General features: G+C 47.6%; 1 protein-coding gene across 2 annotated transcripts; it reads left to right on the forward strand.

Annotated features, from left to right (window-relative positions):
* Window positions 1-26,861, forward strand: PDE6D (phosphodiesterase 6D). Of its 2 annotated transcripts, none has more exons than XM_039327398.1 (5): window positions 1-189; window positions 18,642-18,730; window positions 20,690-20,815; window positions 23,600-23,705; window positions 26,155-26,861. In XM_039327398.1, the coding sequence occupies exons 1-5, from the start codon at window positions 122-124 to the stop codon at window positions 26,234-26,236; spliced, it is 471 nt and encodes a 156-aa protein (XP_039183332.1). In that variant the 5' UTR covers window positions 1-121; the 3' UTR covers window positions 26,237-26,861. The 2 variants fall into 2 exon arrangements, with proteins under 2 accessions (XP_039183332.1, XP_039183333.1); XM_039327399.1 differs by lacking the exon at window positions 1-189 and adding an exon at window positions 12,494-12,635.
* Window positions 26,862-27,297: the final 436 nt, after the last annotated feature.

Consider the following 27,297-nt stretch of genomic DNA (forward strand, 5'->3'; position numbering starts at 1 on the left):
GCCCACCCCGGGTGGTTGGTTTAGCCGGGCAGTGGCGGGCGCAGGGGAATCCGGGCCGGCGAGCGCTGCCTTTTCGCCTTCCCTCGGCCAGGCCTGCGAGCCGGCTCAGCCCAGCGGCACCATGTCGAGCCAGGACGAAGAGGAGGAGGAGCAGCACCGGGCCAAGGAGATTCTGAGGGGATTCAAACTGTATCCGGCCTGTCTGGGAGGCGCGCGAGGGAGCGGGGCGCGGGGAGGGTAAATACGGTAAATACGGTAATGCGGCGGTTATTTTGGGGGAGGAGCGTCAAAAGAAGAAATACGGTAACGTCCTACGACAGGGGTCTTCCAACGTGGCCCTTGGAGGACTTGTGGACTTCAACTCCCAGAATTCCTCAGCCAGCAAGCTGGCTGAGGAATTCTGGGAGTTGAAGTCCACAAGTCCTCCAAGGGCCACGTTGGAAGACCCCTGTAATAAGAGCTGCCTGGGGTGGGTGGCACGCTTGCTTGGTTACTTACGGTACCTTGGAGGGAACATAGGGCACATTTTGGAGGGGGCTGGATAAATACGGTATTTATTGGGGTGCTGAGCGAAGGGGCGGCTCATTCTTTGGGGGTCTTTCCTGGGAGAGATGGGAGGGGGAGAGTTATGGAGCTGCCTGGGGCCCCAATATTGGCTGGAATTTCCCCCCTCCGTCCCCGAACTGTACCAGGTGAATGGATCATCTGGGGGTGGGGTGGGGGCTGCAAGGTTGGCCAGGAGAAATAAATATTGGTTGGTATTTTGGGGCTGGGCGGCTCCAGTTCGCACCGCGTAGAGCAGGGGGCCTTCAAAGTTGGCTCTTTTTTTTTATGACTTGTGGACTTCAACTCCCAGAATTCCCTGGTCTCAGAATTCCCAGAAATCCACACGTCATCAAAGGGCCAACTTTGAAGACGCCTGGAGTAAGGGAAGCCAGCCTTAGCCACTTTGTGACTGGTGGACTTCAACTCCCAGAATTCCTCAGCCAGGCACGCCTGGGTGAGGAATTCTGGGAGTTGAAGTCCACAAGTCATCAAAGAGCCAACTTTGAAGACCCCTGGCCTAGAGGCAGTCCTGGATTCACAGTCGTCCTTGAGCCTTCCGTTTCCATTGCTAAGCGAGACAATTGCGAAGTGAGCAATTGTTTTATCACCGTTCCTGCCACGGTTGTTAAGTTAGTCATTAAATTAGTCACACGGTTGTTAAGTGAACCAGGCTTCCCCCCCCCAATGGACTTTGCTTGTCAGAAGGTCGCAAAAGGGGAATCACATGACCCCGGGGACACTGCGACCGTCGTAAATATGAGTCAGTTGCCAAGTGTCCGAATTTGGATCCCGTCAGTGCAACAGTCGTAAGTGTAAAAAATGGTCCTAAGTCACTTTTTTTCAGTGCCGTTGTAACTTTGAAAGGTCGTTAAATGAAGCATTGTAAGTCGAGGACTACCTGTGCTTAATGGCTGGCTGAGGAATTCTGGGAGATGCAGTCCACAAGTCTTAAAGTGGCCAAGTTTGAAGACCCCCGGTTAAGATGTTCATAGAAGAGGTTAAGGGGTTATTTTTCTGTTTGTTTTGTGGCTTAGCGCAGTGGTCCCCAACCTTTGCAGTTTGGCGGCCCGGCTGGGGGAGGAGATGGGACCTGGGCCCCATGAGTGGCGGGCCGGCGTGCGTGCATGCGCAGCTCCACTCACACAAGAGAAGCTTTGAGGCACCACTCATACAAGTGGGGATGCACGCGTGCCAGCCTGCCACTCACGTGGCCCTGTTGCAAATAGGCCACAACCTAGTAGTGGGCCACAGCGCACAGATTGGGGACCCCTGGCTTAGCGTATTGTCTGAACCCTGCTGGCATGGTTGCTGTATGGTTCCATATAAAGGCACTCCTCAACCTAGCACCATAATTGAGCCTATAATTTCTCTTGCTAAGGAAGACACGACCGTCTTTCTTGCCACAGTTGTGAATGAATCATTGGAGTAGTTAAGTTACTAACACGGTTATTAAGTGAATCCGTCTTCCTACTTGTCAGAAGGTCGCAAACAGGGAATCACGTGACCCTGGGACACTGCAACGGTCGTAAACAAATGGCACTTGCCAAGCATCTGAATTTTGATCGCATGATGCTGGTCGTAAGGGTGAAAAACGGTCATAAGTCACTCTTTTCAAGTGCCGTTGTAACTTTGAACTGTCACTAAAGGAATGGTTGTAAGTCGAGGTCTACCTGTATTGTGCAAACCCAGAAATAATATTGGGACCAGATTTAAGTAAGATGCATGGACCAGTTGCTGTGTTTGGGGGGATCTGCCTTTCTTCTTAGGCTTGTTGTTGTTGTTAGTTGCGAAGTCATGTCCGACCCCTCACGACCCCATGGACAACTTTCCCCCAGGCCGTCCTGTCCTCTACCATCTTCTGGAGTCCATTGAAGCTCACGCCTGCTGCTTCAGGGACTCCATCCAGCCACCTCATTCTCTGTCGTCCCCTTCTTCTCTTTCCCTCAATCTTTCCAGCATTAGGCCCTTCTCCAGTGAGTCCTTCCTTCTCATTAGGTGGCCAAAGTACTTGAGTTTCAGCTTCAGGATCTGGCCTTGTAAAGAGCAGTCAGGGTTGATCTCCTCTAGGACTGACCAGTTTGATCGCCTTGCAGTCCAGGGGACTCGCAGGAGTCTTCTCCAGCACCAGAGTTCAAAGGCCTCAATTCTTTGGCACTCAGCCTTTCTTATGCTCCAACTTTCATAGCCATGCATTGCAACTGGGAAAACCATAGTCTTGACTATATGCACTTTTGTTGGCAGGGTGATGTCTCTGCTTTTTAGTATGCTGTCTAGATTTGCCATAGCTTTCCTCCCCAGGAGCAAGCCTCTTTTAATTTCTTGGCTGCAGTCCCCATCTGAGGTGATCTTGGAACCCGGAAAGATAAAACCTGTCACTACCTCCATTTCTTCCCCATCTATTTGCCAGGAATTGAGAGGGCCAGATGCCATGATTTTGGTTATCTAACATTTATTTGGAGGACTCCCAAAATCGACAAATAGTTTTAGTTCAGGCCTTACAAGCCGAAGGGAAACCAAAAGGATGTCCATATCCACCTGCTGGTTGACTCTTAGCAGTTTCAATAAAGGAGAATATTTGCAGCTCAGGGTTGAAATGAGGGGTCCTTGGTGCTTTCTGCTCTGGGTTGTTTTCTTGCTGTTTCATCACCCACCTAGGCAACATCATCAGTGCAACTCCCTACTCCCTTCTGGCACTGATGATGTTACCTAGTTAGGTAATGAAACGTCTGCAAGAAAACAACCCAGATCATAAAGCACTAAGGACCCCTCTTAGCCGTTTACGAGGCATCTATAATAAATACTAACTGGGACAGTAGTAAGATAGGCTACTGTTTTCACCCCCTATCCCCCAGATGTGTGCTGTGGAATTTCACCCTCCGCGTCATGCTCACTCGGTAGGAAAAGCAGAAGTGAGGGTCTTGCACATACAACTCTACGGAGCTGATGGCACGAGCAAGTGAGCCAAACTGCAGATCAGTCGAAAAGATTGTGAATTGTCATCCTTGCCACCCCTTCAAATCCAACTTGTGAGGCTCAGCTGGTACGAGATTCTCCCGCCAGTGGCAAATGCTCTTCCACCCTCTCAATTGTAAGGAGAGTCTTGCATTGCCCCCAGAGGCAAGGTCAAAAGCGTGTCTTTAATCTCGTAAATGCTGTTGTGCGTGTTGCTAGCAAACAAAGTGCAGCCTGAGAGCAGACTAGGATGGCTGTGGGGTCGATGTGTAGAGCATACTAGCTGGAGGAAGGTTGCAATCAGATGTGGTGTCTCCATTTGGGAGACAAGTGATTCTCCCAAGAGCGGTACTCTGTTTCCATCACACAAAGGAACAGTGGCACCTGTTGCCAGGATTATGGAAGAGGGAGTTGAACCTTTTGGCGTGTTTTTTTCTTTTCAGTGTGTTTCAGCCCGGGTGTCAAAACGAGTAACACACTGAGAATGAGTCGGGCGGCCGTGTAACTTTTCTTAAATAAAATAAAAGTAAAACGATTCAAAACTGTCGAGAAGATCCAATACTCTTGCTCTAAATCCAGTAAGGGCTCTTTGGAGGTTGGTTATATAAACTGACTGGATTTGTAGGCTTTGACTAGCTTACTCGCTTGCCCATTTATATTCATTTATCTTTTTGGGGAGAAGGCACAGGCGGAAAATAAGAGTAATTCTTCCGTAAAGGTAAAGATGGGTTGAGCAAAGCTTAAATGAAAGAATTCTGGATTTAAGCACCCTCCCTCAAATCTCAGTCCAGGGAATTATTTTTTACACGGTCCAAGACCTTGGGCTGTTTGTCTGTTTTGTTTCAGCAGTAAGACTTCTGCATTCCAGCGATAGTTGTGTCATCCACGGTTGCTCTTCGGAAGAGGTGGCAGTTTTATTTCTCAGTATGTGGGATTGTGCTCTGCTCGTTGGCTTTAGCGTTGGCTGGGTATAGACAGATGGATCCCTAAATAGCCTTTCTCTTTATAGCCTGAGTTATGTTAGCCTTCTTCTGGGTTCACAAAAAGATCTTCAGTTTTTTTTGTGTGTGTGTTTTTAAAGTGACATCGCTATACAGGTAATCCTGGACGTACCACCCCACTCGAGCCCAACGTTTACATTGCTAAGTGTGACAGCTGTTAAGTGAGCTTTGCCCCATTTTATGACCTTTTTCGCCCCATTTGTGAAGTGAATCGCCGCAGTTGTTAAGTGAGGAACGTGGTTGTTAAGTGGAACGTTGTTAAGGTTGCAAAAGTGGATCAGGAAAACCCCGGGATGCTGCCACTGTCCTAACTCTGAATGAGTTGTCCGGCATCTGAATGGAAATCACGGGGATGTGGCGACAGTTGTGTCAAAAGTGGTCATAAGTCACTTTTTTCAGTAACTTTGAACAGTCACTAAATGAACTGTTGTAAGTCGAGGATGATAGGTAGGTAGGTAGGTAGGTAGGTAGGTAGGTAGGTAGGTAGGTAGGTAGATAGGTAGATATGGATAGATGGACAGATGGATAGAGAGAGAGATGGATGGATGGATGGATGGATGGATGGATGGATGGACGGACAAATGGATGGATAGATAGGTAGATAGATAGATAGATAGATAGATAGATAGATAGATAGATAGATAGATAGATAGATAGATAGATGGATAGATGGATAGAGAGATGGATGGATGGATGGACGGACAAATGGATGGATGGATGGAGGTAGATAGATAGATAGATAGATAGATAGATAGATAGATAGATAGATAGATAGATAGATAGATATGGATGGATTGATGGATGGATGGATGGATGGATGATATAGAGATATAGAGATAGATTGATCTAGAGATAGATCTAGAGATAGATAGATCAATATAGATAGAGATATACACACACATACATCCCTAACCCAAGGTTAGCTGCCCAATATGCTACATAGCTTGGGAGGATCTAGTGCTCTCTCTTTATATAGCAATATACATACATACACACACAAACACACACACACACACCCCACCCAGAGTTACCTTGTAGGAGAGAGAGCATAGAAATGTAATAAAAATAAACATACGATGGTTTAAAAATGGCTCTGATCAAATAATTCCCAATTTCTTTGCGGCACTAGCCAAACTATTTAACAGTTCTTCCTTGCTTGATTAGGAACCTTGGAAGCTAGTTTCAAAAGGAAATGGACGTAGCCATCCATCTCAACTCTCAGATTCCTGCACCAGAGGCTGCAGGACAGTTGCAGGTTTCTGGAACCTTTGTTTATATGGCAGCACACGAAGAAGGATCGGAAGAGGCATAAGAAGATTATAACCTTGAGATCAGGATCCAGGAAGGAGGGGGAGGCACCAGCGTAGGCTAAAATAGTTCACCGCAACTGTACCACATATAATAAGCTTGGCTACAGTTTTAACACCAGCACTGGGAGCCTCGCGCCAGCAAGGTGTGCACTGCAGAAAACTTTGTGTTGCCTTCTTTCATTTTTTAAAGAAGGTAACCATGTTAGTTTGGGAAGAAGAATAATCCACAACTGGGCAGAGCTGGGGGGGGTTTGAACCTTTTAAGAGAGGGACGGTAAGACTCTCGGTTGTGTTATTTCTCTCCACCTTCCCGGCCAAAAAAAGCCCCACCCACAACCTTACAAATGTTTACCTTTCCTGATGTAGCTGCATCTCTGCTGTTCGTGTATTTTGAAATACTTCTGAAATAGACTCACCTGAGTCCATTTTGCTTTGAGGGAACTGTCCAGCAAGGCTATTCCTGAAAAGCAGCCACAGAAACCGAAGCTGAAAAGTTGCTGTACTTTTGGACAAGCTGGCTGTGTGGTTGTTGTTGTTGTTCCTGAGAGCAGAACTTTCCCCCCGATCCTCTTTCTTTGTCTTGTTACATTTCATGCTCTCCAGACAGGACAGTTTAGACCAGGGGTAGGCAACCTTGGCTCTTTTATGACTCGTGGACTTCAACTCCCAGAATTCCTGAGCCAGCCATGCTGAGGGGAAAGGGAGAGGATTCCAAGCTGAGCCATGCTGGCTGAGGAATTCTGGGAGTTGAAGTCCACAAGTCATGAAGGGGCCATAGTTCCTCCATGCTGGCTGAGGAATTCTGGGAGTTGAAGTCCACGAGTCATAAAAGAGCCAAAGTCGCCTACCCCTGGTTTAGACTGTCAGAAAAATATTTACAGTATAGTCTGGAGGTTTAAATTTCCTACTGATGATACTTTAAAGCAGAGGGCCCCCCCCATCTTTTGGGCACCGTGGACCAGCTCCGTGGACCGTTTCGTGGTTTTGTGTGCTGTCTGCATCCCACAGATGGGGCTTTGCTTGTTTGTGCGGACCGGGGGTTGGAGACCCCTGCTTTAAAGTACCAACAGAAGACAACTTTGGTAGCTCAGGTTCAACAGTGAGGCCACTGGTGCTTCCTACACCTGTTTTTTTTTCCAGACATTTCATTACCCAATGAGGTAACATCATCAGTGCTAGAAGGGAGTGGGAAAGTTTACTGCTTGATTATTGGTCCGGTATTAATCATGAGCTCACTAGGAACTACCAAGACCCCTCACAACATTATTGACAGGGTAAGATATTTGTATATAAATAGAGATGAAATCCCATTCCTTGTGAGCACTGATGTTACTTAGTTGGGTAATGAAATCTGCAGGAAAAACAACCAAGCTCAGAGAGCACCCAGGACCTCACCTTAAGGCAGTGTTTCTCAACCTTGACAATTTTAAGGCATGTGGACTTCAACTCCCAGAATTCCACAGCCAGCATTGCTGGCTGTGGAATTCTGGGAGTTGAAGTCCACATGCCTTAAAATTGTCAGGATTGAGAAACACTGCCTTAAGGTATTCCCGCTTTTTATCCCCTTCTATAGGGTTACTTGATTTGGGCTGCAAAACTCTGGATGACCAGTAGATGGCAGCAACGTGGCACAAAAACTCTGAACTCTTTCAGCCTTAGTAGTTGTCCATATTTTTACCGTGGAGATCTGAAAGCCCCGTCTTTCTCAGTGCCATACACAATGCTAACTCTGATTTCTCTTCTCCTTGCCCAGGGGTAGGCAACCTTGGCTGTTTTATGACTGGTGGTCTTCAACTCCCAGAATTCCTGAGCCAGCATGGGGGACCTATGGCCCCCTCATGACTCACGGACTTCAACTCCCAGAATTCCTCAGCCAGCATGGGGGAACTATGGCCCCCTCATGACTCGTGGACTTCAACTCCCAGAATTCCTCAGCCAGCATGGGGGAACTATGGCCCCCTCATGACTAGTGGACTTCAACTCCCAGAATTCCTGAGCCAGCATGGCTCAGCTTGGAAACCTCTCCCTTTCCCCTCAGCATGGCTGGCTCAGGAATTCTGGGAGTTGAAGTCTACGAGTCATAAAGCGGCCTAGGGCAGGGGTGGACATCCTTGGCTCTTTTATGACTGGTGGACTTCAACTCCCAGAATTCCTGAGCCAGCCTGGCTCAGCTTGGAAACCTCTCCCTTTCCCCTCAGCATGGCTGGCTCAGGAATTCTGGGGGTTGAATTCCACCAGTCATAAAAGAGCCAAGGTTGCCTACCCCTGAGCTATTTTCAATTTCAATTCAGTTAAGTTCACTGATAAGAAAATAGCTGATTATTAAGATCGTTTCTCACACTTAAAGATTATTGCAGCGTCCCCACGGTCACATGATCAAAACAGTGGAGAATGGAAGGATTTATATTCTTTGCAGTCCTCTGGTCGTTAGTACTCTCCCTGAGAGCCATTGAGGCCACTTGGAGGTTTATCCCTGCAACAACCCTTTGCACCACTCAGGTGACCCTCAGGGCACATATATGCCTCCAAGTGGCCTCAACGACTCTCAGGGAGAGTGCTAACGACCAGAAGACTGCAAGGAGTATAAATCCTTCCATCCTCCACCATCCAGCCAGAGCTGAAGAAGCTTCTTGGGTGAGAAGTGAAATGTCCAAGGAAAAACTAGAAAGTCCAGTTGCTTCCTGGAAAAGCACCTTTATAATAACAAAGATGATGATGATGATGTTGGGAGGGATCTTGGAGCTCATCTAGTCCAACCCCCAGCTCAGGCAGGAAACCCTATACCATTCCAGACAAAGGGCTGTCCAGTCTCTTCTCAAAAACTTCCAGTGTTGGAGCATTCACCACTTCTGGAGGCAAGTAGTTCCATTGGTTAATTGTTCTAACTGTCAGGAAGTTTCTCCTTAGTTCTAGGTTGCTTCTCTCCTTGATTGGTTTCCATCCGTTGCTTCTTGTCCTGCCCTCAGGCGCTTCGGAAAATAGCTTGACTCTCTCTTCTTTGGGGCAGCCCCTGAGATACTGGAAGGCTGCTATCATGTCCCCCCTCGTCCTTCTCTTCATTAAACTGGACATGCCCAATTCCAGCCACCATTCCTTGTATGTTTTAGCCTCCAGTCCCCTAATCATTTTTGTTGCTCTTCTCTGCACTCTTTCTAGAGTCTCAACGTCTTTTTTACATCGTGGTGACCAAAACTGGATGCAGCGTTCCAAGTGTGGCTTACCAAGGCCTTGTAAAGTGGTAGTAACACTTCACTCCATTCCATTCTATTCTATTCTACCGTACATTCCGGTGTATAAGATGACTTTCGCAAGCTTTAAAATCGGTGCCGAAGTTGGGGGTCGTCTTATATGCCGAGTCGTCTTATACACCGGAAATTACAATAGTTTCCGGCGTATAAGACGACTTTCTAGGCATGCGACTCGGCGCCGAAGACAGGGGTTGTCTTATACGCCGGGTCGCCTTACACGCCGGAATATACGGTATTCTATTCCATTCCATTTCTATTCTATTCTATTCCATTCCATTCTTTCTCTATTCTGTTCTCTTCTGTTCCGTTCCATTTCAGTTCTCTTCTATTCTATTCTCTTCTATTCTCTTCTATTCTATTCTATTCTATTCTATTCTTTTTTTCTATTCTATCCTATTCTATCCTATCCCATTCTATTCCATTCCATTCTTTCTCCTATTCTGTTCTCTTCTGTTCCGTTCCATTTCAGTTCTCTTCTCTTCTCTTCTATTCTATTCTATTCTATTCATTTTTTCTATTCTATTCTATTCTTCTATTCCATTCCATTCCATATTTTCTATTCTGTTCTATTCTATTCTATTCTATTCTATTCTATTCCATTCCATTTTCTATTCTATTCTATTCTATTCTATTCTATTCCATTTTCTATTCTATTCTATTCTATTCATTTTTTCTATTCTATCCTATCCCATTCCATTCCATTCTTTCTCCTATTCTATTCTATTCTATTCCATTTCTATTCTATTCTATTCTATTCTATTCATTTTTTCTATTCTATTTGTTATTCTATTCTGTTCTATTCTATTCCTATTCCTGTTGGTTCTTTGGGTACTCAGCCCCAATCTGACTACAGATTTGATCTTTACTTAACACGCAAATGTTTTCCCAGAGAACACAAACCTGCTTTGCTGAAGCAGCTGGAATAAAAGATTCCTCTCCATCTTCACTGAGAGCGAAAAGCTACATGGGGCAGACACCTGATTCCTGCACTAAACCGTCTCTATGAGATTAGCTAAAGCCGTCTGTCAAGCAAGGCCCATCTCCAGTTTGATAACCAAGCAGAGATTAAACAAAAAAACTCCACCATCTGTCCTTAAACAGTACAGGTACCAAGGACCACAACTGCATCCAAAATTTCCATTTCCAAGGCAGTTGTTAAGGTGTTAAATTTCTGCCATTTTATGACTTTTTTCTTTTCTTTTCTTTTTTGGCCACCGTGCTTAAGCGAATCGCTGCGGCTGTTAAGCAGATTGTGCGGTCATTAAATGAAACCGGCTTCCCCCATTGACTTTGCTTCTCAGAAACCGGCTGGCAAGGTCGCAAATGGCGATCGCATGGCCCCCACCCCACCCGGGGACACCGCAACCGTCGTAAATACAGGCCAGTTGCCGAGTCCCCGAATAGTGACCACGTGACCGCGGGGATGCTGCAACGGTCGTAAGGGCGAAAAACGGTCGTCAGTCACTTTTTGCCAGTGCTGTGGTAACTTTGAACGGTCACTAAACAAACGGGAGTAGCTGTAGTTCAAACGTCTCGAGCAAAAGCAGGTCGTGAAAAATATTCCTGTTCTTGACATAGCGAGTATCTCTCTTCTGCATTTTCCAGCCGTGTGCAGCAGCAGCAGCAGCAGCCAAAAGAGCTAATACAATCCTGGGCTGTATAAACAGAGGCATCGAATCAAGATCACGCGAGGTATTAGTACCGCTTTATAAAGCCCTAGTGAGGCCACGCCTGGAATACTGCAGCCAATTTTGGTCACCACGTCACAAAAAAGATGTTGAGACTTTGGAAAAAAATTCAGAGAAGAGCCACTAAGATGATCCAAGGCCTGGAGACCAAAACATACGAAGAACGGCTGCGGGACTTGGGTTTGGCCAGTCTAAAAAGAAGGAATAGGGGAGACTTGATAGCAGTGTTCCAGTATCTGAGGGGCTGCCACAAGGAAGAGGGGGTCAGGTTGTTCTCCAAAGCACCAGAGGGCAGGACGAGAAACAATGGTTGGAGAGAAGCAATGAAGGAGAAACTTCCTAATAGTGAGAAAAATTAACCAGTGGAACAACCTGCCTCCAGAAGCGGTGAATGCTCCAACACTGGAAGTTTTTAAGAAGACACTGGACAGCCATTTGTCTGAAATGGTATAGGGTTTCCTGCCTGAGCAGGGGGCTGGACTAGATGACCTCCAAGGTCCCGTCCAACGTTGTTATTATCATCACACAGTCAGCCAGATGTTCAGACTGGATTTGGCATTTTTGTCTGCCTATTGAGTCCTTACCCAGGACCTGGGATAGGCAGATGTGGATGTTTGATGGTATTACAGGTATCGTCACAGGATGGAAGCAGTTTCTAGTAAGGCCGCCTTTTGCAATTGACTGATGGTGAATTTGTCAATGCCGATGACGGTATTCAAGTGGTGCTCCAGTTGTTTTGGGATTGCACCCAAGGAGCCTATGGCTATTGGTGACACCCTTGCTTGTCTATTTCTATTTGTAGATCTTTGTATTTTGTGATCTTCTCCAGTTTTTCCTCGTCTCTTCTGCTGTCTCCAGGCCCTGCCACGTCCACTATCCAGACTTCTTTTGTCTTTCTTATCGACAATTGTTAAGTCCAGGGTGTGATGTTGCAGGTGCTTGTCTGTTTGAATTCTGAAGTCCCAGAGCAGTTTAATTTTATCATTTTCTATGACTTTCTCTATTTTATGGTCCTACCAGTTCTTGCTTGCAGGCAAGTGATATTTCTTGCTGCTGCTGCTGCTGTTGTTGTTGTTATTATTCAGCCTTGAAAGACAGGGCCCTTTCCTACCTCTCAGTATTCAGCCTCTTGATTCCTCCTCCCTATTTTGTAACTGGGTACAAAGCATCCTTTGGCAGGTCACCATGGTAGCCGTGGGCCACCGTCGTTGGCGTGCCTGCCACCGTCCCTGGTGAATCCGGCATACTCTCTTTGCTGCTGCTCCCAGATCTTCTGAGAATGCCAGGCCTGGGGAGTTGATCTCTTTTGTTGATCTTCCGGAGAGGAAAAGTATGTATTTGACGTGGGGGCAGAAATGAGGTGGCGTTCTTGATCTGTGTAATGCAGCGGTTCTCAACCTGTGGGCCGCGACCCCTTTGGGGGTCGAACGACCCTGTCACATGGGTCGCCTAAGACCATCGGAAAAGACATATTTCCGATGGTCTTAGGAACCGAGACACCGCTCCTCTATCCGTCTCCGCACGGCTTCGAGCTGGGGGCCGTTGCAGCGCCGGATTCGTTTCCGCCGGGCATCTCCTAAGGGAGGCCGCACTGCTTCATGGCCCTTTCCGTGGAGGAGGTTGAACTAAGGTCTGCCGGCACTGTCACCCTCTTGTCTCTCTCTCTCTCTCTCTCTCTCTCTCTCTCTCCCTCTCTCTCTCTCTCTCTCTCTCTCTCTCTCTCTCTCTCCCTCTCCCTCTCTCCAACTGGGCACTTCTCCAACCAGGCTGGGCGGAGCCGGCGGAGTGTCCTTCCTGCCCCCCCTCCCCGGCCAGCTGGAGCCAGGCAGGCTGGCAACTTCGGAAGTGAGGCGAGGACAGGCGAGGCGCACTGAGCCCCGGGTGCGGCGGGTGAGTGGGCGGCATCGGTGTGCGCTTGGAGAGCCCTTAGGGTTGGGAGTCACCACAACATGAGGAACTGTATTAAAGACCAGGGGTCTTCAAACTTGGCCCTTTGATGACTTGTGGACTTCAACTCCCAGCAGTCCTCAGCCAGCCTCCATTTTGTTTGTTAGATTTAAGACAGGGGTCTTCAAACTTGGCCCTTTGATGACTGGTGGACTTCAACTCCCAGAATTCCTCAGCCAGCCTCCATTTTGTTCGTTAGATTTAAGACAGGGGTCTTCAAAGTTGGCCCTTTGATGACTTGTGGACTTCAACTCCCAGAATTCCTCAGCCAGCCTCCATTTTGTTTGTTAGATTTAAGACAGGGGTCTTCAAACTTGGCCCTTTGATGACTTGTGGACTTCAACTCCCAGCATTCCTCAGCCAGCCTCCATTTTGTTTGTTAGATTTAAGACAGGGGTCTTCAAACTTGGCCCTTTTATGACTTGTGGACTTCAACTCCCAGCATTCCTCAGCCAGCCTCCATTTTGTTTGTTAGATTTAAGACAGGGGTCTTCCAACTTGGCCCTTTGATGACTTGTGGACTTCAACTCCCAGAATTCCTCAGCTAGCCTCCATTTTGTTTGTTAGATTTAAGACAGGAGTCTTCAAACTTGGCGCTTTTATGACTTGTGGAATTCAGCTCCCAGAATTCCTCAGCCAGCATGGTTCCCCACCCCTAGGCTATAAGGATGCTTTGATTTCTCTGCACGTGGTCCCATTCAGTAGACCCCAAGCGTGTCCTTAAAGAGCTGTGGCCTTTTTTTTTTTTTTTTGTCCTCTGGAGTTGCGCTGCTGATTAAAGTTGACTTCGGTTGTTGCTGCCTCCTGAAGATAATTGTGTTGGTTTCCCAGTTCTGCCAAGGATTCTCATTTCCATGCCAGGAGTTGTGAAATGTTTTGGCTGCCGTCTTTGGAAAAAGGCTGGCATGGTAGACAGGAAAGGTTGAGGAGCTCAGAAAAGTGGGAAGAGAGCCTGAATAGGTTGCTGTTTGTGCCACTTAACTCAAGGGTTGCTGGGAAGATGCGGGTTGAAGACGCGAAAGGAAAGCAATGAACCAAGAAAGGGATTTTCAGGGAGGCTGTTAACTTGATAGAGATCCAGTTTGGTCTAGGCTGGGGTTAAGACACAAATCTAGAAGCCAGGAGTCTGTGAGTTCTAGTTTCGCCTTATGCACAAAAGCCAACGGGATGACTTTGGGCCAACCACCAGGAGATGGGGAGTTCTAGTTCCGCCTTACGCACAAAAGCCAACGGGGTAATTTTGAGCCAACCACCAGGAGTCTGTGAGTTCTAGTTCCGCCTTAAGGACAAAAGCCAACTAGGTGATTTTGGGCCAATCACCAGGAAATGGGGAGTTCTAGTTCCGCCTTAGGCACAAAAGCCAACTGGGTGACTTTGGCCAATCATCAGGAGACGGGGAGTTCTAGTTCCGCCTTAGGCACAAAAGCCAACTGGGCGACTTTGGGCCAATCACCAGGAGACGGGGAGTTCTAGTTCCGCCTTAGGCACAAAAGCCAACTGGGTGATTTTGAGCCAACCACCAGCCAACTGTGTCATGAAAGGTTGTCAAATGAGGCAAAAGTCACATGATGATGATGTTGATGATAATTATAGTACAATTGTATAATTGATCAGGTTGCTGGGAAGTTTTTATCCTTGTCCTGTGTTATTTGGCAGCCGGGTGTCCCTGGGAAGTAATAATAATAACAACAACAACAATAATAATAACGTTGAAGGGACCTTGGAGGTCTTCTAGTCCAACCCCCTGCTCAGGCAGGAAACCCTGGCCTATACCATTCCAGACAAGCGGTTGTCTAATCTCTTCTTAAAAACTTAAAAACGTAACAGTGGTTTTGCTTAACCATGGAAATTTTAGGCTGAATTGTAGTCGTAAATTGAAAACTAGTACTGTAGCTCAGTGTTTTCCCACCTTAACGAGAGTGGACTTCAACTCCCAGAATTTCTCCAGGCAGCATTGCTGGCTGGGGAATTCTGGAAGTCGAAGTCCACCCTTTTCAAAGTGGTTAAGGTGGAGATACATTGTTGTAGTATAGCCCAGGGGTCTTCAAACTTGGCCCTTTGATGACTGGTGGACTTCAACTCCCAGAATTCCTCAGCCAGGCAGCGTGCCTGACTGAGGAATTCTGGGAGTTGAAGTCCACATATCATAAAAGGGCCAAGTTTGAAGACCCGTCTTAAAACAAAATGGAGGCTGGCTGAGGAATTCTGGGAGTTGAAGTCCACAAGTCATAAAAGGGACAAGTTTGAAGACCCGTCTTAAAACAAAATGGAGGCTGGCTGAGGAATTCTGGGAGTTGAAGTCCACCAGTCATCAAAGGGCCAGGTCTGAAGACCCCTGGGCTAGCCTTTCCCATCCTGGTGTCTTTGAGTTTGGAAAAGCAGGTTCAAAATTTTGGGAATCACCGGAGCACCTCATAAGATAGACCTGCCTCCAATGTTTGCCTATCTCAGCTGTCTCGCCATTTGGGCGAGCTAAAACAGGAAGGCTGACGATGCACAACTTAACTCCCCGCCTGGAGTTATCTTGTGGGTAAAAAAATAATAATAAAGGCATGATGCGAATCAATAAAAATTAAAATGCAGCCTGCTTTGTAAGGAACGTTCTGCCCGCTGCACATGTCCCTCTGTCCTCCCTCCAGATGAGAAACTTAACAGCTTTGGACGTTTTTACGTCAGGATCCCACGTACCCTCCTTTTGTTCCCGACGGAGAATGGAAGGAAATGAGCGATTAAAGCGGAATTAATGGGTTTGGAAAAAAACCCCCCCCTGAAATCGCATGCTTGCAGCCATTGTTGCCTCTCTCGGCCACTCAAGTTCCTTTTGTCTTCTAATGCTTCACTGCCACCTTCTACCCATCCCGTTGGATACCCTCTTAACACGTTCAACTTCCATATGTTTCGGGAGATTCATTCCAGCACATCTGAGTGGCATTAGCTCAGAGAAGGCTAGCAAAATGTTTCCTTCCTCTTCCCCCCCCCCACCTCAGTACAGGTAGTTCTCGACTTAAACGACCACAATTGAACACAAAATGTCTGTTATTAGAATAGAATAGAGCTGGAAGGGACCTTGGAGGTCTTCTAGTCCAGCCTCCTGCTCAAGCGGGAGAACCTACACCATCTCAGGTGATTGTCTAGTCCAGTGGTTCTCAACCTTTCCAATGCCGCGACCCCATAATACAGTTCCCCATGTTGTGGTGACCCCCAACCACTTATACATCACCGGGTGCCAGGGGCGTGGCCAAAGAAAAGGGGGAAAAAGTGGCAGATAGCCTTGTTTGGCGACCCCCGTGAAATGATCGTTCGGCCCCAAATGGGGTTCCGACCCACAGGTTGAGAACCACTGGTCTAATCTCTTCTTAAAAAATCTCCAATGATGGAGCGCCCACGATTTTTGGAAGCAAAGCTGTTCCACTGGCTGATTGTCCTCACTGTCAGGAAGTTTGTCCTTAATTCCAGGTTGCTTCTCTCTTTGATCAATTTCCAACCATTGTTTCTTGTCCTGCCTTCAGGTGCTTTGGGGAACAACCTGACCCCCTCTGCCTTGTGGCAGCCCCTCAGATACTGGAACACTGCTATCATGTCTCTCCTATTTCTTCTTTTCTTTAGACGGGCCAAACCCAAGTCCCGCAGCCGTTCTTTGTATGTTTTGGTCTCCAGGCCTTGGATCATCTTAGTTGCTCTTCTCTGAATTTTTTCCAAACTCTCGACGTCTTTTTTGTGATATGGTGACCAAAATTGGCTGCAGTATTCCAGGTGGGGCCTTACTAGGGTTTTACAAAGAGGTACTAATAGTTCACGTGATCTTGACTCTATGCCTCTGTTTATACAACCCAGGATTGTATTAGCTTTTTTGGCTGCTGCTGCACACGGCTGGCTCATAGTCAAGTGATCGTCCACCAGGATTCCAAGGTCCCTCACAGTTACTGTTTTTAAGCCAGGTTTCACCTAATCTGTACTTGTACCTTTGGTTTTTCCTGCCTAAATGTAAGACCTATTCTATTCTATTTTATTCTATTCTATTCCTTATTCTATTCTGTTCTATTCTATTCTATTCTAATTCTTTTCTTTTCTATTCTATTCCTTTTCTCTATTCTATTATTCTATTCTATACTATTTTATTCCTTATTCTATTCTATTCTGTTCTATTCCTTATTCTATTCTATTCTTATTCTATTCTACTCTATTCCTTATTCTATTATTCTATTCTATTCTTTATTCTATTATTCTATTCTAATTCTAATTCTATTCTATTCCTTATTCTATTCTATTCCTTATTCTATTCTATTCTATTCTATTCTATTCCTTATTCTATTCTATTCTATTCTATTCTATTCTAAGCAAGGAGAGATCAAGCCTAGAACTTCGGAGAAATTTGCTGACAGTGGGAACAATCAACCAGTGGAACAGCTTCCCTCCAGAAGTGGTGGGTGCTCCGTCACTGGAGGTTTTTAAGAAGGGACTGGACAGCCATTTGTCTGAAATGGGATAGAGTCTCCTGCTTGAGCAGGGGGTTGGACTAGAAGACCTCCAAGGTCCCTTCCAACTCTGTTATTCTGTTAGCCTCCATCTTCCAAGCTTCCCCCTTCCTTTCTCTGGCAAGCACATCTAATTGCCATACAGCCACACCTGTGCCCTTATTTTACCTCAGGTTTGGGGTCCGACACTCCCAGTTGGAGAGATGTGGATCCGTTGCTATTTAATTCTGAATTGGGACGGATGGATTGCCGTGGTGATTTTTAACAGATTGCAGGATGCCAAACTTTCTCTAAAAATATTTTTTTGCTGATTTGATTCTGCCACAGGTCAAAATGTTATTACAGGAAGTCATTTTATTAAGATATTTAAATTTTAAGAGCTGGAGCAGTGGAGAGTCGGACAATGAGTAAGAACACACAGTTGTTGCTAATTGGTTAATTAGCATCAATGAACATCGCGTGAGGGAATCATAACTTAGATTGGCTGTGTGAGAGTAAAGTTTCCTTGCTTTCCGCTCCGGTTTGCTTATCTTATTTACTGTAAATATACTTATTTATATAAAACTGGTTTGTGTCAGCACCTCTGACTCCATTCGGACACCCGCTGAGTGATTCCCTGACAAATTTTATACTTTCCAGCTTAATGAATCGGAATATCACAACCTGGTTTTGCTTTTTAATCCTTCCTGATCGCTGGATGGCCAATAGGTGCTAAGAGCATTCAGTTTGGAGGGGAAAGGGGATTCGTTCTTAGAACCCCAGGAAGCTGTTTGTGCTTGCACCGGAGAGCTGGGCTGGATTTGCTTAATATTGCCGATGGGTTTTTCTGGGTTCAAGGCACCTTCTTAGCCATCGTAAATTGAAACCACTTTGCCTCAATTCACTCTGACACATCCTCTTTTTTATGCCCTGGGACAGGGGTCTTCAAACGTGGCCCTTTTAGGACTCGTGGACTTCAACTCCCAGAATTCCTCAGCCAGCCTCCATTTTGTTTGTTAGATTTAAGACAGGGGTCTTCATACTTGGCCCTTTTAGGACTCGTGGACTTCAACTCCCAGAATTCCTCAGCCAGCCTCCATTTTGTTTGTTAGATTTAAGACAGGGGTCTTCATACTTGGCCCTTTTAGGACTCGTGGACTTCAACTCCCAGAATTCCTCAGCCAGCCTCCATTTTGTTTGTTAGATTTAAGGCAGGGGTCTTCAAACTTGGCCCTTTGATGACTGGTGGACTTCAACTCCCAGAATTCCTCAGCCAGCCTCCATTTTGTTTGTTAGATTTAAGACAGGGCTCTTCAAACTTGGCCCTTTTAGGACTTGTGGACTTCAACTCTCAGAATTCTGGGAGTTGAAGTCCATAAGTCCTAAAAGGGCCAAGTTTGAAGAGCCCTGCCCTGTGGAAGAATGTGACAGTAAGGTTACAGTTCAGAAATGTGTTTCCCTTTTATGTTTTCCTCCTTAATTGTCATACAAACAGAAATTGGATGAATCTCCGGGATGCAGAAAGTGGGAAGATTCTCTGGCAAGGAACGGAAGATCTCTCGGTCCCCGGAGTAGAGCACGAAGGTAACATGGGGCTATTGGGAGTTTCTGGGGCAGGGTTTCTCAATAATTTTAAGATGCGTGGACTTCAACTCTCAGAATTCCCTTTAAGGTCTGTAGACTTTAACTCCTAGACTTCTCCAAGCAGCACGGTTGGCTCAGGAACTCTGGGAGTTGAAGTCCACAGCTTGCAAAGTCGCCATGGTTGCTCATCCCTGTTCTAACCCCTTAAGGCTGCAAGGGGACCTTGGAGGTCTTCTAATCCAGCCCCCCCGCTCAAGCAAGAGAACCTACACCATCTCAGACAAGTGAATGTCCAGTCTCTTAAAAATCTCCAGGGATGGAGCGCCCACGATTTCTGGTGGCAAGCTGTTCCACTGGTTGATTGTCTTCACCGTCAGGAAGTTTCTCCTTAATTCCAGGTTGTGTAAGGACCCACCCCACTTTGCATCTTAAGAAGACAGAACTCTTGGAATAATTCTTCCAACAGGAATCCTTTATTAAGAGAAAATGGTTGTAGGCATGCTAGACAGGACTTGGGGTCCAAGCTCTCCCATTCAAGGTTTTAAGGGGTTCCCCAGTAGTCCCACCCAATCCACCCCCCTTCCAGTGATAGTTTCAAGTATCACAATTCCACTCCCTTTCTTCTTTCTTCCGTCTGGATGGAGACTTCAGATAACTACATGAAAGGCAACTTCCCTCCTTTGGTATGTTAACGCTTCGAGGTTACAATAAACACACATTCAGCATTCAGCTCTTTGAAGTGTAAAGAAGGAAGTGAGGGCCATAAAGCCCCTTTGTTCTTCCCCTTCTCTCCCTCTTATGGCAGAATCCAGAGAAGGCAGAATTGGGAGTTTCTATATTTGATAATTTAAAGATGAAATATAATTGGATTCTGACAGGTTGCTTCTCTCCTTGATCAGTTTCCATCCATTGTTTCTCGTCCTGCCCTCTGGTGCTTTGGTGAACAACCTGGCCCCCTCTGCCGTGTGGCAGCCCCTCAGATACTGGGACACTGCTATCGTGCCTCCCCTATTTCTACTATAAATAAATGTAAAGGTTTCCCTGGAAAGTCATGTCCGAATCTAGGGAGTGGTCTCATCTCCATTTCCTGGCCAGCATTATCCATTCATTTCCACGGTTGTGTGGCCAGGATGCTATACGCTGAGGCGTCCAGAAGAACACCGTTACCTTCCCACCGAAGTAGTACCTATTTATCTACTCGCATTTGCATGCTTTCGGACTGCTAGGTGGAGCAAGGAACGGGAGCTCACCCCATCTCAAGGCGTTCAGGTCTCAAATCCGGGCTGTCAGCTTTCCGGCTGACAAGCTCAGCACGATAGTGGGGCCTGATACACTTTGCCACCCCCGACAAGATATTTTAAGTCTCTTTGCCCAGCCAGCAGTTAAAATATACATTGCGATCCCCATTAAAAGCGCCACGTCTCTAAGGGGGCAGTTGTGGCTGCCATCTTGACTTTTTTGACCCACTCGGCAGGCACCCCTGCATTTTGCTGGCCCGGAAGGGGAGGGATTCCCGTCTGTTGCTTTCAACAGCTGATAACCCCCTTGTTGGAAGAAAAAAAAAACAAAACCCTTTGCCTTTGACATGGAATGAAAGCCTTAATCGCAGGTCTCCAAGCTGTGTAATTCTTCTCCACCCACAAACACAGGCGTTCGAAAAGTGCAGGGAACGGCTGTCGTGCGTCTCTACCATAATTATTTTAGCCTTTTTAAATCTGGCTCCACGGGGTCACCTTACACCCTGTTGGTTTTCTTCCTTGCCCAGGAGAGCGGAGGAGCAGTGGCGTCACACAGCATGCCTGCCTGCCTGGCGTGGCCACCTGCATTTCTATTTAATTTTGGGAAGTGCCTCTTGGCTTACGCCGACACCTGAGCGCCTTGGGCCACAGCAGGCCTTGTCTTATACTTTGGAATCTTAATTTCGACCACCCCCACCCCTCTCCTTTCTCTCTTCCTCAGCTCGAGTTCCTAAGAAAATTCTGAAATGCAAAGCTGTGTCTCGGGAGCTGAATTTTTCCTCCACGGAGCAGATGGAAAAATTCCGCCTGGAACAGAAAGTTTATTTCAAGGGACAATGTCTAGAAGGTGCTGTTTTACTCCTCTAGGGAGACCTGGGCTGGGTTTTCACCAAGGAGGAGGAGGGAGGGAGGGAGGGAGGGAGGGAGAGAGGGAGAGAGAGAGAGAAGGAGGAGGAGGAGGAGGAGGGGGAGGAAGGGAGGGAGGGAGGGAGGGAAAGAAGGAGGGAGAGAGAAGAGAAAGAAGGAGAGGGGAGAGAGAAGGGAGGGAGAGGGACGGAGAGAAGAAGGGAGGGAAAGAAGAAGGGAGGGAGAGAAAAAGAGAAGGAAGGAGAGGGGGAGAGAGAAGGGGAGGGGGAGGGAGGGAGAGAAGAAGGGAGGAAGAGGAGGGAGGGAGAAAGAAGGAAGGAAGGGGAGAGAGAAGGAAGGAGAAGGGGAGGGGGAGGGAGAGAAGGAAGGAGGGGGGAGAGAGAAGGTGGAGGGGAGAGCGAGAGAAGGAGGGAGGAAGAAGGGAGGGAGAGAGAAAGAAGGAAGGAGAGGGGGAGAGGGAGGGAGGGAGGGAGAGAAAGGGAAAGAAGAAGGGAGGGAGAGAAGGAAGGAAAGGGGGAAAGAGAGAAGGAAGGAGAGGGGGGAGAGAAAAGGAGGGGAGGGAGTGAGAGAAGGAGGGAGGGAGAGAGAAAAGGAAGGGGGAGAGAGAAGGAAGGAGAAGGGGAGGGAGAGGGAGAGAGGGAGAGGAGGGGGGAGAGAAGGTGGAGGGAGCGAGAGAAGGAGGGAGGGAGAGGAGGGAGGGAGGGAGTGAGAGAAGGAGGGAGGGAGAGAGAAGGAAGGAGAAGGGGAGGGAGAGGGAGAGAGGGAGAGGAGGGGGGAGAGAAGGTGGAGGGAGCGAGAGAAGGAGGGAGGGAGAGGAGGGAGGGAGGGAGTGAGAGAAGGAGGGAGGGAGAGAGAAGGAAGGAGAAGGGGAGGGAGAGGGAGAGAGGGAGAGAAGGAAGGAGGGGGGAGAGAGAAGGTGGAGGGAGCGAGAGAAGGAGGGAGGGAGAGGAGGGAGGGAGGGAGGGAGAGAAGGAGGGAGGGAGAGAGAAGGAAGGAGAAGGGGAGGGAGAGGGAGAGAGGGAGAGAAGGAAGGAGGGGGGAGAGAAGGTGGAGGGAGCGAGAGAAGGAGGGAGGGAGAGGAGGGAGGGAGTGAGAGAAGGAGGGAGGGAGAGAGAAGGAAGGAGAAGGGGAGGGAAAGGGAGAGAGGGAGAGAAGGAAGGAGGGGGGAGAGAAGGTGGAGGGAGCGAGAGAAGGAGGGAGGGAGAGAAGAAGGAAGGCAGAGAGAAAGAGAGAAGGAAGGAGGGGGTAGAGAGGAGGGAAGGGGGAGGGAGTGAGAGAGGGAGGGAGGGAAAGAGGAGGGAGGGAGGGAGAGAGAAAGAAGGAAGGAAAGGGAGAGAGAAGGAAGGACGGGGAGAGAAGGGGAGGGAGAGGAGGGAGGGAGAGGGAAAGAGGAGGGAGAGGGAGAGAAGGAAGGAGAGGGGGGAGGGGAGGGAAAGAGAAGGAGGGAGGGAGAGAAGGAGAGAGAGTGAGGCAGCAGAAAGAATTAACCTTTTTCCACCCTATCAGACGTCATTCTATAAGGTTTATTATTATTTCTTATTTAGCGTATGGCATTTACAGAGAACATGCAATCAGCGCTGTACAACTGTAGTTTAAATAATTGAGTTTAACCAAAGTGTGATATGTACATTGTCCACATTTCACATATACATATACATACATAATACATATACATATGCAATGTGGACAATACAATATAGGAGTATTTATGTACAATACAACCCTATATTGCAGAGCCCCCCCCCCAGCCTTTTGGCCACCAGGGACCGGTTCCGTGGACAGGTTTTTCCACGGACCGGAGGGTGCGTGGTTTTGCGTGCTGCCTGCATCCCGCAGATGGATCTTGGCTTGTTTGCGCGGACCGGTTGCTGGCATGCCGCTGCCCGCTACCAGTCCACGGACCGGGGGTTTGGGGACCCCTGGACTAGAAGACCCCCGAGGTCCCTTCCAACTGTGTGATTGTTATCTTAAGCTTGCAGAGGTTGAGAAACCCTGGTCTAGATCCCTTCAAATCCTGCCCCGTGTGGACAGCACGTCTGAATTGTTCTTTGGAGCTGAAAGATGGAAGACTACCATCAAACTTGGTTTATGGAACAATTAACGATTGTACCTCTGTCGCAGGGTTTCCCAACCTTGATGTCATTCATGGTTCCGACTAACGAAACACTTAACACAACTTCCAGACTTGTTTATCCCAAAGCCTTTATTACCAGTGTTACAAATTGACGGCACATCATGGAGGCTTATGCCAGAATCTGACTTCCTCTCGCTGGCATCTAACTTTTCTTGCTAAAGCCCTCCCTTATCTTGCAGTGACAAGTCACATCTTCCAATTAGCCCAGAGGGCAGAGATTCACTTCCCTTCCTTTTCCAGGGCTTTTGTTATTTCCCCTCCCCTTTCTCTGTCATCTGAATGAACTCTAAAAATACCAGGCAGTTCTGCATATTTTGCCAAAGCAAGAATATTCAATATTAGCGGTGTTGACACTTAGCACCTTTTAAGACGTGTGGACTTCAGCTCCCAGAATTCCCCAGCCACCTATGGTGGCTGGGGAATTCTGGGAGCTGAAGTCCACACATCTTAAACTTGTCGTGGTTGAAAAACACTCCTCGAGATCATTTCAAATCCTGCCCATATATGAGACTGGGGTGCAAGGGGTGGGCAGCTTCCAGGCCGTTACTTAGCCGGACAACAGGTGTAAAAAGGGGGGGAGTAATTTGGTTGTTTTTTTTTATGGCACTCACCTGCTTCCTCTCTCTGCAGAATGGTTTTTTGAGTTTGGCTTTGTCATCCCAAACTCCACCAACACCTGGCAGTCGTTGATAGAAGCCGCTCCAGAGTCGCAGATGATGCCTGCTAATGTTCTCACGTGAGTGGGTTGCGTTTTCCTCTTCTCCGTCACACAACCCCAGGTCAAAAATCAGGGACTTCCCAGCACATGGAGAAGGCAGAAACGGGGAGAGGGCAGAGAGGATCCCAGTTGAGACGTCGGCGTGTCTGTTCTTTAGCTGAAGTCAGCTCCGAGCTGAATTCCCTGGCTCAAATCGGTGGTGAAGGTATCTTTCCCTGGGCAATCCTTGATTTTCCGATTATTATTTTGTTATCGTTGTCATTTTGTTAGGGGGTTAGGCCAGGGGTAGGCAACCTTGGCCCTTTTATGACTCGTGGACTTCAACTCCCAGAATTCCTGAGCCAACATGGCTCAGTTTGGAAACACCTCCCTTTCCCCTCAGCATGGCTGGCTCAGGAATTCTGGGAGTTGAAGTCCACGAGTCATAAAAGGGCCAAGGTTGCCTACCTCTGGGCTAAGACAAAGGTGGGAAACGATGGCCCTTTTGTGACTTGAGGACTTCAACTCCCAGAATTCCGGAGCCAGCATGGGGGAACTATAGCCCCTTCATGACTCGCGGACTTCAACTCCCAGAATTCCTGAGCCAGCCATGCTGAGGGGAAAGGGAGAAGTTTCCAAGCTGAGCCATGCTGGCTGAGGGATTCTGGGAGTTGAAGTCCGCGAGTCACGAAGGGGCCATAGTTCCCCCACGCTGGCTGAGGAATTCTGGGAGTTGAACTCCGCGAGTCATGAAGGGGCCATAGTTCCCCCATGCTGGCTCAGGAATTCTGGGAGTTGAAGTCCACGAGTCATAAAAGAGCCAAGGTTGCCTACCCCTGAGTTAGGGAGTTGCAAAGCTTTTCAGCTTGAATTCACAGGTGAGCTTCCCCTGATTTCTTTTTTGTTTTCATTTTTATTGAGGTTATCGTATATCAAAAATATAAATTAAAATAAAGAGAATAGGCAAATGGAAAGAGAGAGAGGGAGAGCGAGGGATAAGGGGGAAGAAAAATCATGGACTTCCAACATTTTGCAGTGCAGTAAAATGCAAAATCAAATTACAGCCTCGTTTTTTGTTTTTTGTTTTTTTACTTTACTGTATTCACTTTGTATATTTGGGGTTGGCTCCTTCAGCCTGGAAAGGAGAAATTCTTTTATCATTTGGAGCCTGACTGACCAAGTTCCACAATCCTGACTCCAGGATGTCCTTTGGGCTATTCATTCATTCATTCATTCATTCATTCATTCATTCATTCAGTTTCTATAGCCACCCATCTCAACCAAGGATTCAGGGCAACTGACAGTGCTAAAGCTATACAAACAATTAATACAATTAAAAAAAACATTTAAAACAATTTTTAAAAACTGCACAATAAATATAGGCAGCAACTGAAATAATTAACCAGTTGATGTAGTGGTTAAGGTGCCGGCCTAGAAACCAGGAGACGGTGAGTTCTAGTCCTGCCTTAGGCATGAATGCTGGCTGGATGACTTTGGACCAATCACCAAGTGGCTGTGAGTTCTAGTTCCTCCTTAGGCCTGAAAGCCAACTGAGTGACTTTGGACCAATCGCAGGGTGACTGTGAGTTCTAGTTCTGCCTTAGGCACGAAAGCCGGCTGGGTGACTTTGGACCAATTGCAGGGTGACTGTGAGTTCTAGTTCTGCCTTAGGCACGAAAGCCGGCTGGGTGACTTTGAGCCAATTGGAGGGTGGCTGTGAGTTCTAATTCCTCCTTAGGAATGAAAGCTGGCTGGGTGACTTTGGGCCAATTACCAGGTGGCTCTGAGTTCTAGTCCCGCCTTAAACATGAAAGCCAGCTGGGTGACTTTGGGCCAGTTGGAGAGTGGCTGTGTGTTCTAGTTCTGCCTTAGGCATGACAGCCGGCTGGGTGACTTTGGACCAATCGCAGGGTGGCTGTGAGTTCTAGTCCTACCTTGGGCATGAAAGCCGGCTGGGTGACTTTGGACCAATCACCAGGTGGCTGTAAGTTCTAGTCCTCCCTGAGGAATGAAAGCCGGCTGGATGACTTTGAGCCAATCACCAGGTGGCTGTGAGTTCTAGTCCCGCCTTAAACATGAAAGCCAACTGAGTGACTTTAGACCAGCTGCAGGGTGGCTGTGAGTTCTAGTCCTGCCTTAGGCACGAAAGCCGGCTGGGTGACTTTGGGCCAGTCATTCTCTCTCAGTCCAACCCACCTCACAGGGTTGCTGTGAAGGTGAGAACAAGACAAGGAAGGCTTATTAGGTACGTTCGCCACCTTGAGTTACCAAATAAAGTCATAAAGGCAGTACAAAAAAAAAAAAAAAAATCAAATAAATAACAGTAAAAGCTCCCAAACGGGGCACCTCCAGAGCCCTAGACTCAGGGTACCCTGCCCAGTTTTTAAAGCCTTAACTGTCTCTCTTCTGCCATTTAATTTTTTTTTTCTTTCTCTCTTTCCCCGTTCTTTTCCTTCTGCCTTCTTCCCCCCCCTCCCCCCCCCCGCAGCGGGAACGTGATCATAGAAACGAAGTTTTTCGATGACGACCTCCTTGTCAGCACTTCCAAAGTAAGACTGTTCTACGTTTGAGAGCCGGCCCGGGCAGGGCTCAGGCCTGGCTTAGTTCCTCCCCCCTCCCCTGATTCCCGGGGGCCGAATCCCCAGTTTCTCTCCCCCCCCCCCCCAAGTGGACAGAAGACCCTTTAGGAGATCTATAGCTTGGCAAGACTCGTGCCCTCTCTTCCCGCCTGTTGCGGGACAAGGCAACGCTGCAGCACCTCGTAGCCACCCCTGCTCGGATATTGAGTAAGGGAGGAAGGACTTTTGGGGGGGGCACCCCAGTGAGCAAGAAGGATCGAGACTGTAAATGGGTTTTGGGGGGTATTTTTTTTTTTAGGTCTTTATATGTCTCCGTCCTTAGTTGCCTTCTTGGCAGACTGTCTGTCAGCTCAGTTTCTTCATCGGCTCTTTATTTGTTTTACGTTTCGTTTGCTCGGCTCCCCGTCTCTCTTTCTCTCTCTCTCTCTCTCTCTCTCTCTCTCTCTCTCTCTCTCTCTCTTTCTCTCTTTCGTTTTTTAATTCCGACTCTCCTCTCGGTTTAACTGGTCCAGACTCATTTCTTCCACCACCGTCCTGTTCCTTGAACTTGTAAAATAGACTGCAATATTCTTACATAATGTAATTAAAAATAAATTTCTGATTGAAAAGCAAAAAAGGTTCTCCAGGTTTGCTCAGGTTTTTAATTCCACGTAAATAGCACGCAACGATTGGATCTTCGGGGGGGGGGGGGGAGAGTGTTTCCGGCCTTTTGTCCTCAGCCTGGTGTGTCTTCCTGGCAAAGAGGACACTTGGCCAGCGAGTGGTCCCTGCAGGGCCAAGGTCTGTCTGCTTATTTACAAGAACTAGGGGAGACAGGATAGCAGCCTTCCAATATCTCAGGGGCTGCCCTAAAGAAGAGGGAGTCAAGCTCTTCTCCAAAGCACCTGAAGGCAGGACAAGAAGCAGCGGATGGAAACTAACCAAGGAAAGAAGCAACTTAGAACTAAGGAGAAACTTCCTGACAGTGAGAACAATTAACCAGTGGAACAGCCTGCCTCCAGAAGCGATGAATGCTCCAACACTGGAAGTTTTTAAGAAGAGACTGGACAGCT

Source organism: Crotalus tigris, unplaced genomic scaffold, assembly GCF_016545835.1.
Source record: "Crotalus tigris isolate CLP2741 ecotype Arizona unplaced genomic scaffold, ASM1654583v1 scf7180000024361.1375286210:1436186, whole genome shotgun sequence".
Taxonomy (NCBI): domain Eukaryota; kingdom Metazoa; phylum Chordata; class Lepidosauria; order Squamata; family Viperidae; genus Crotalus; species Crotalus tigris.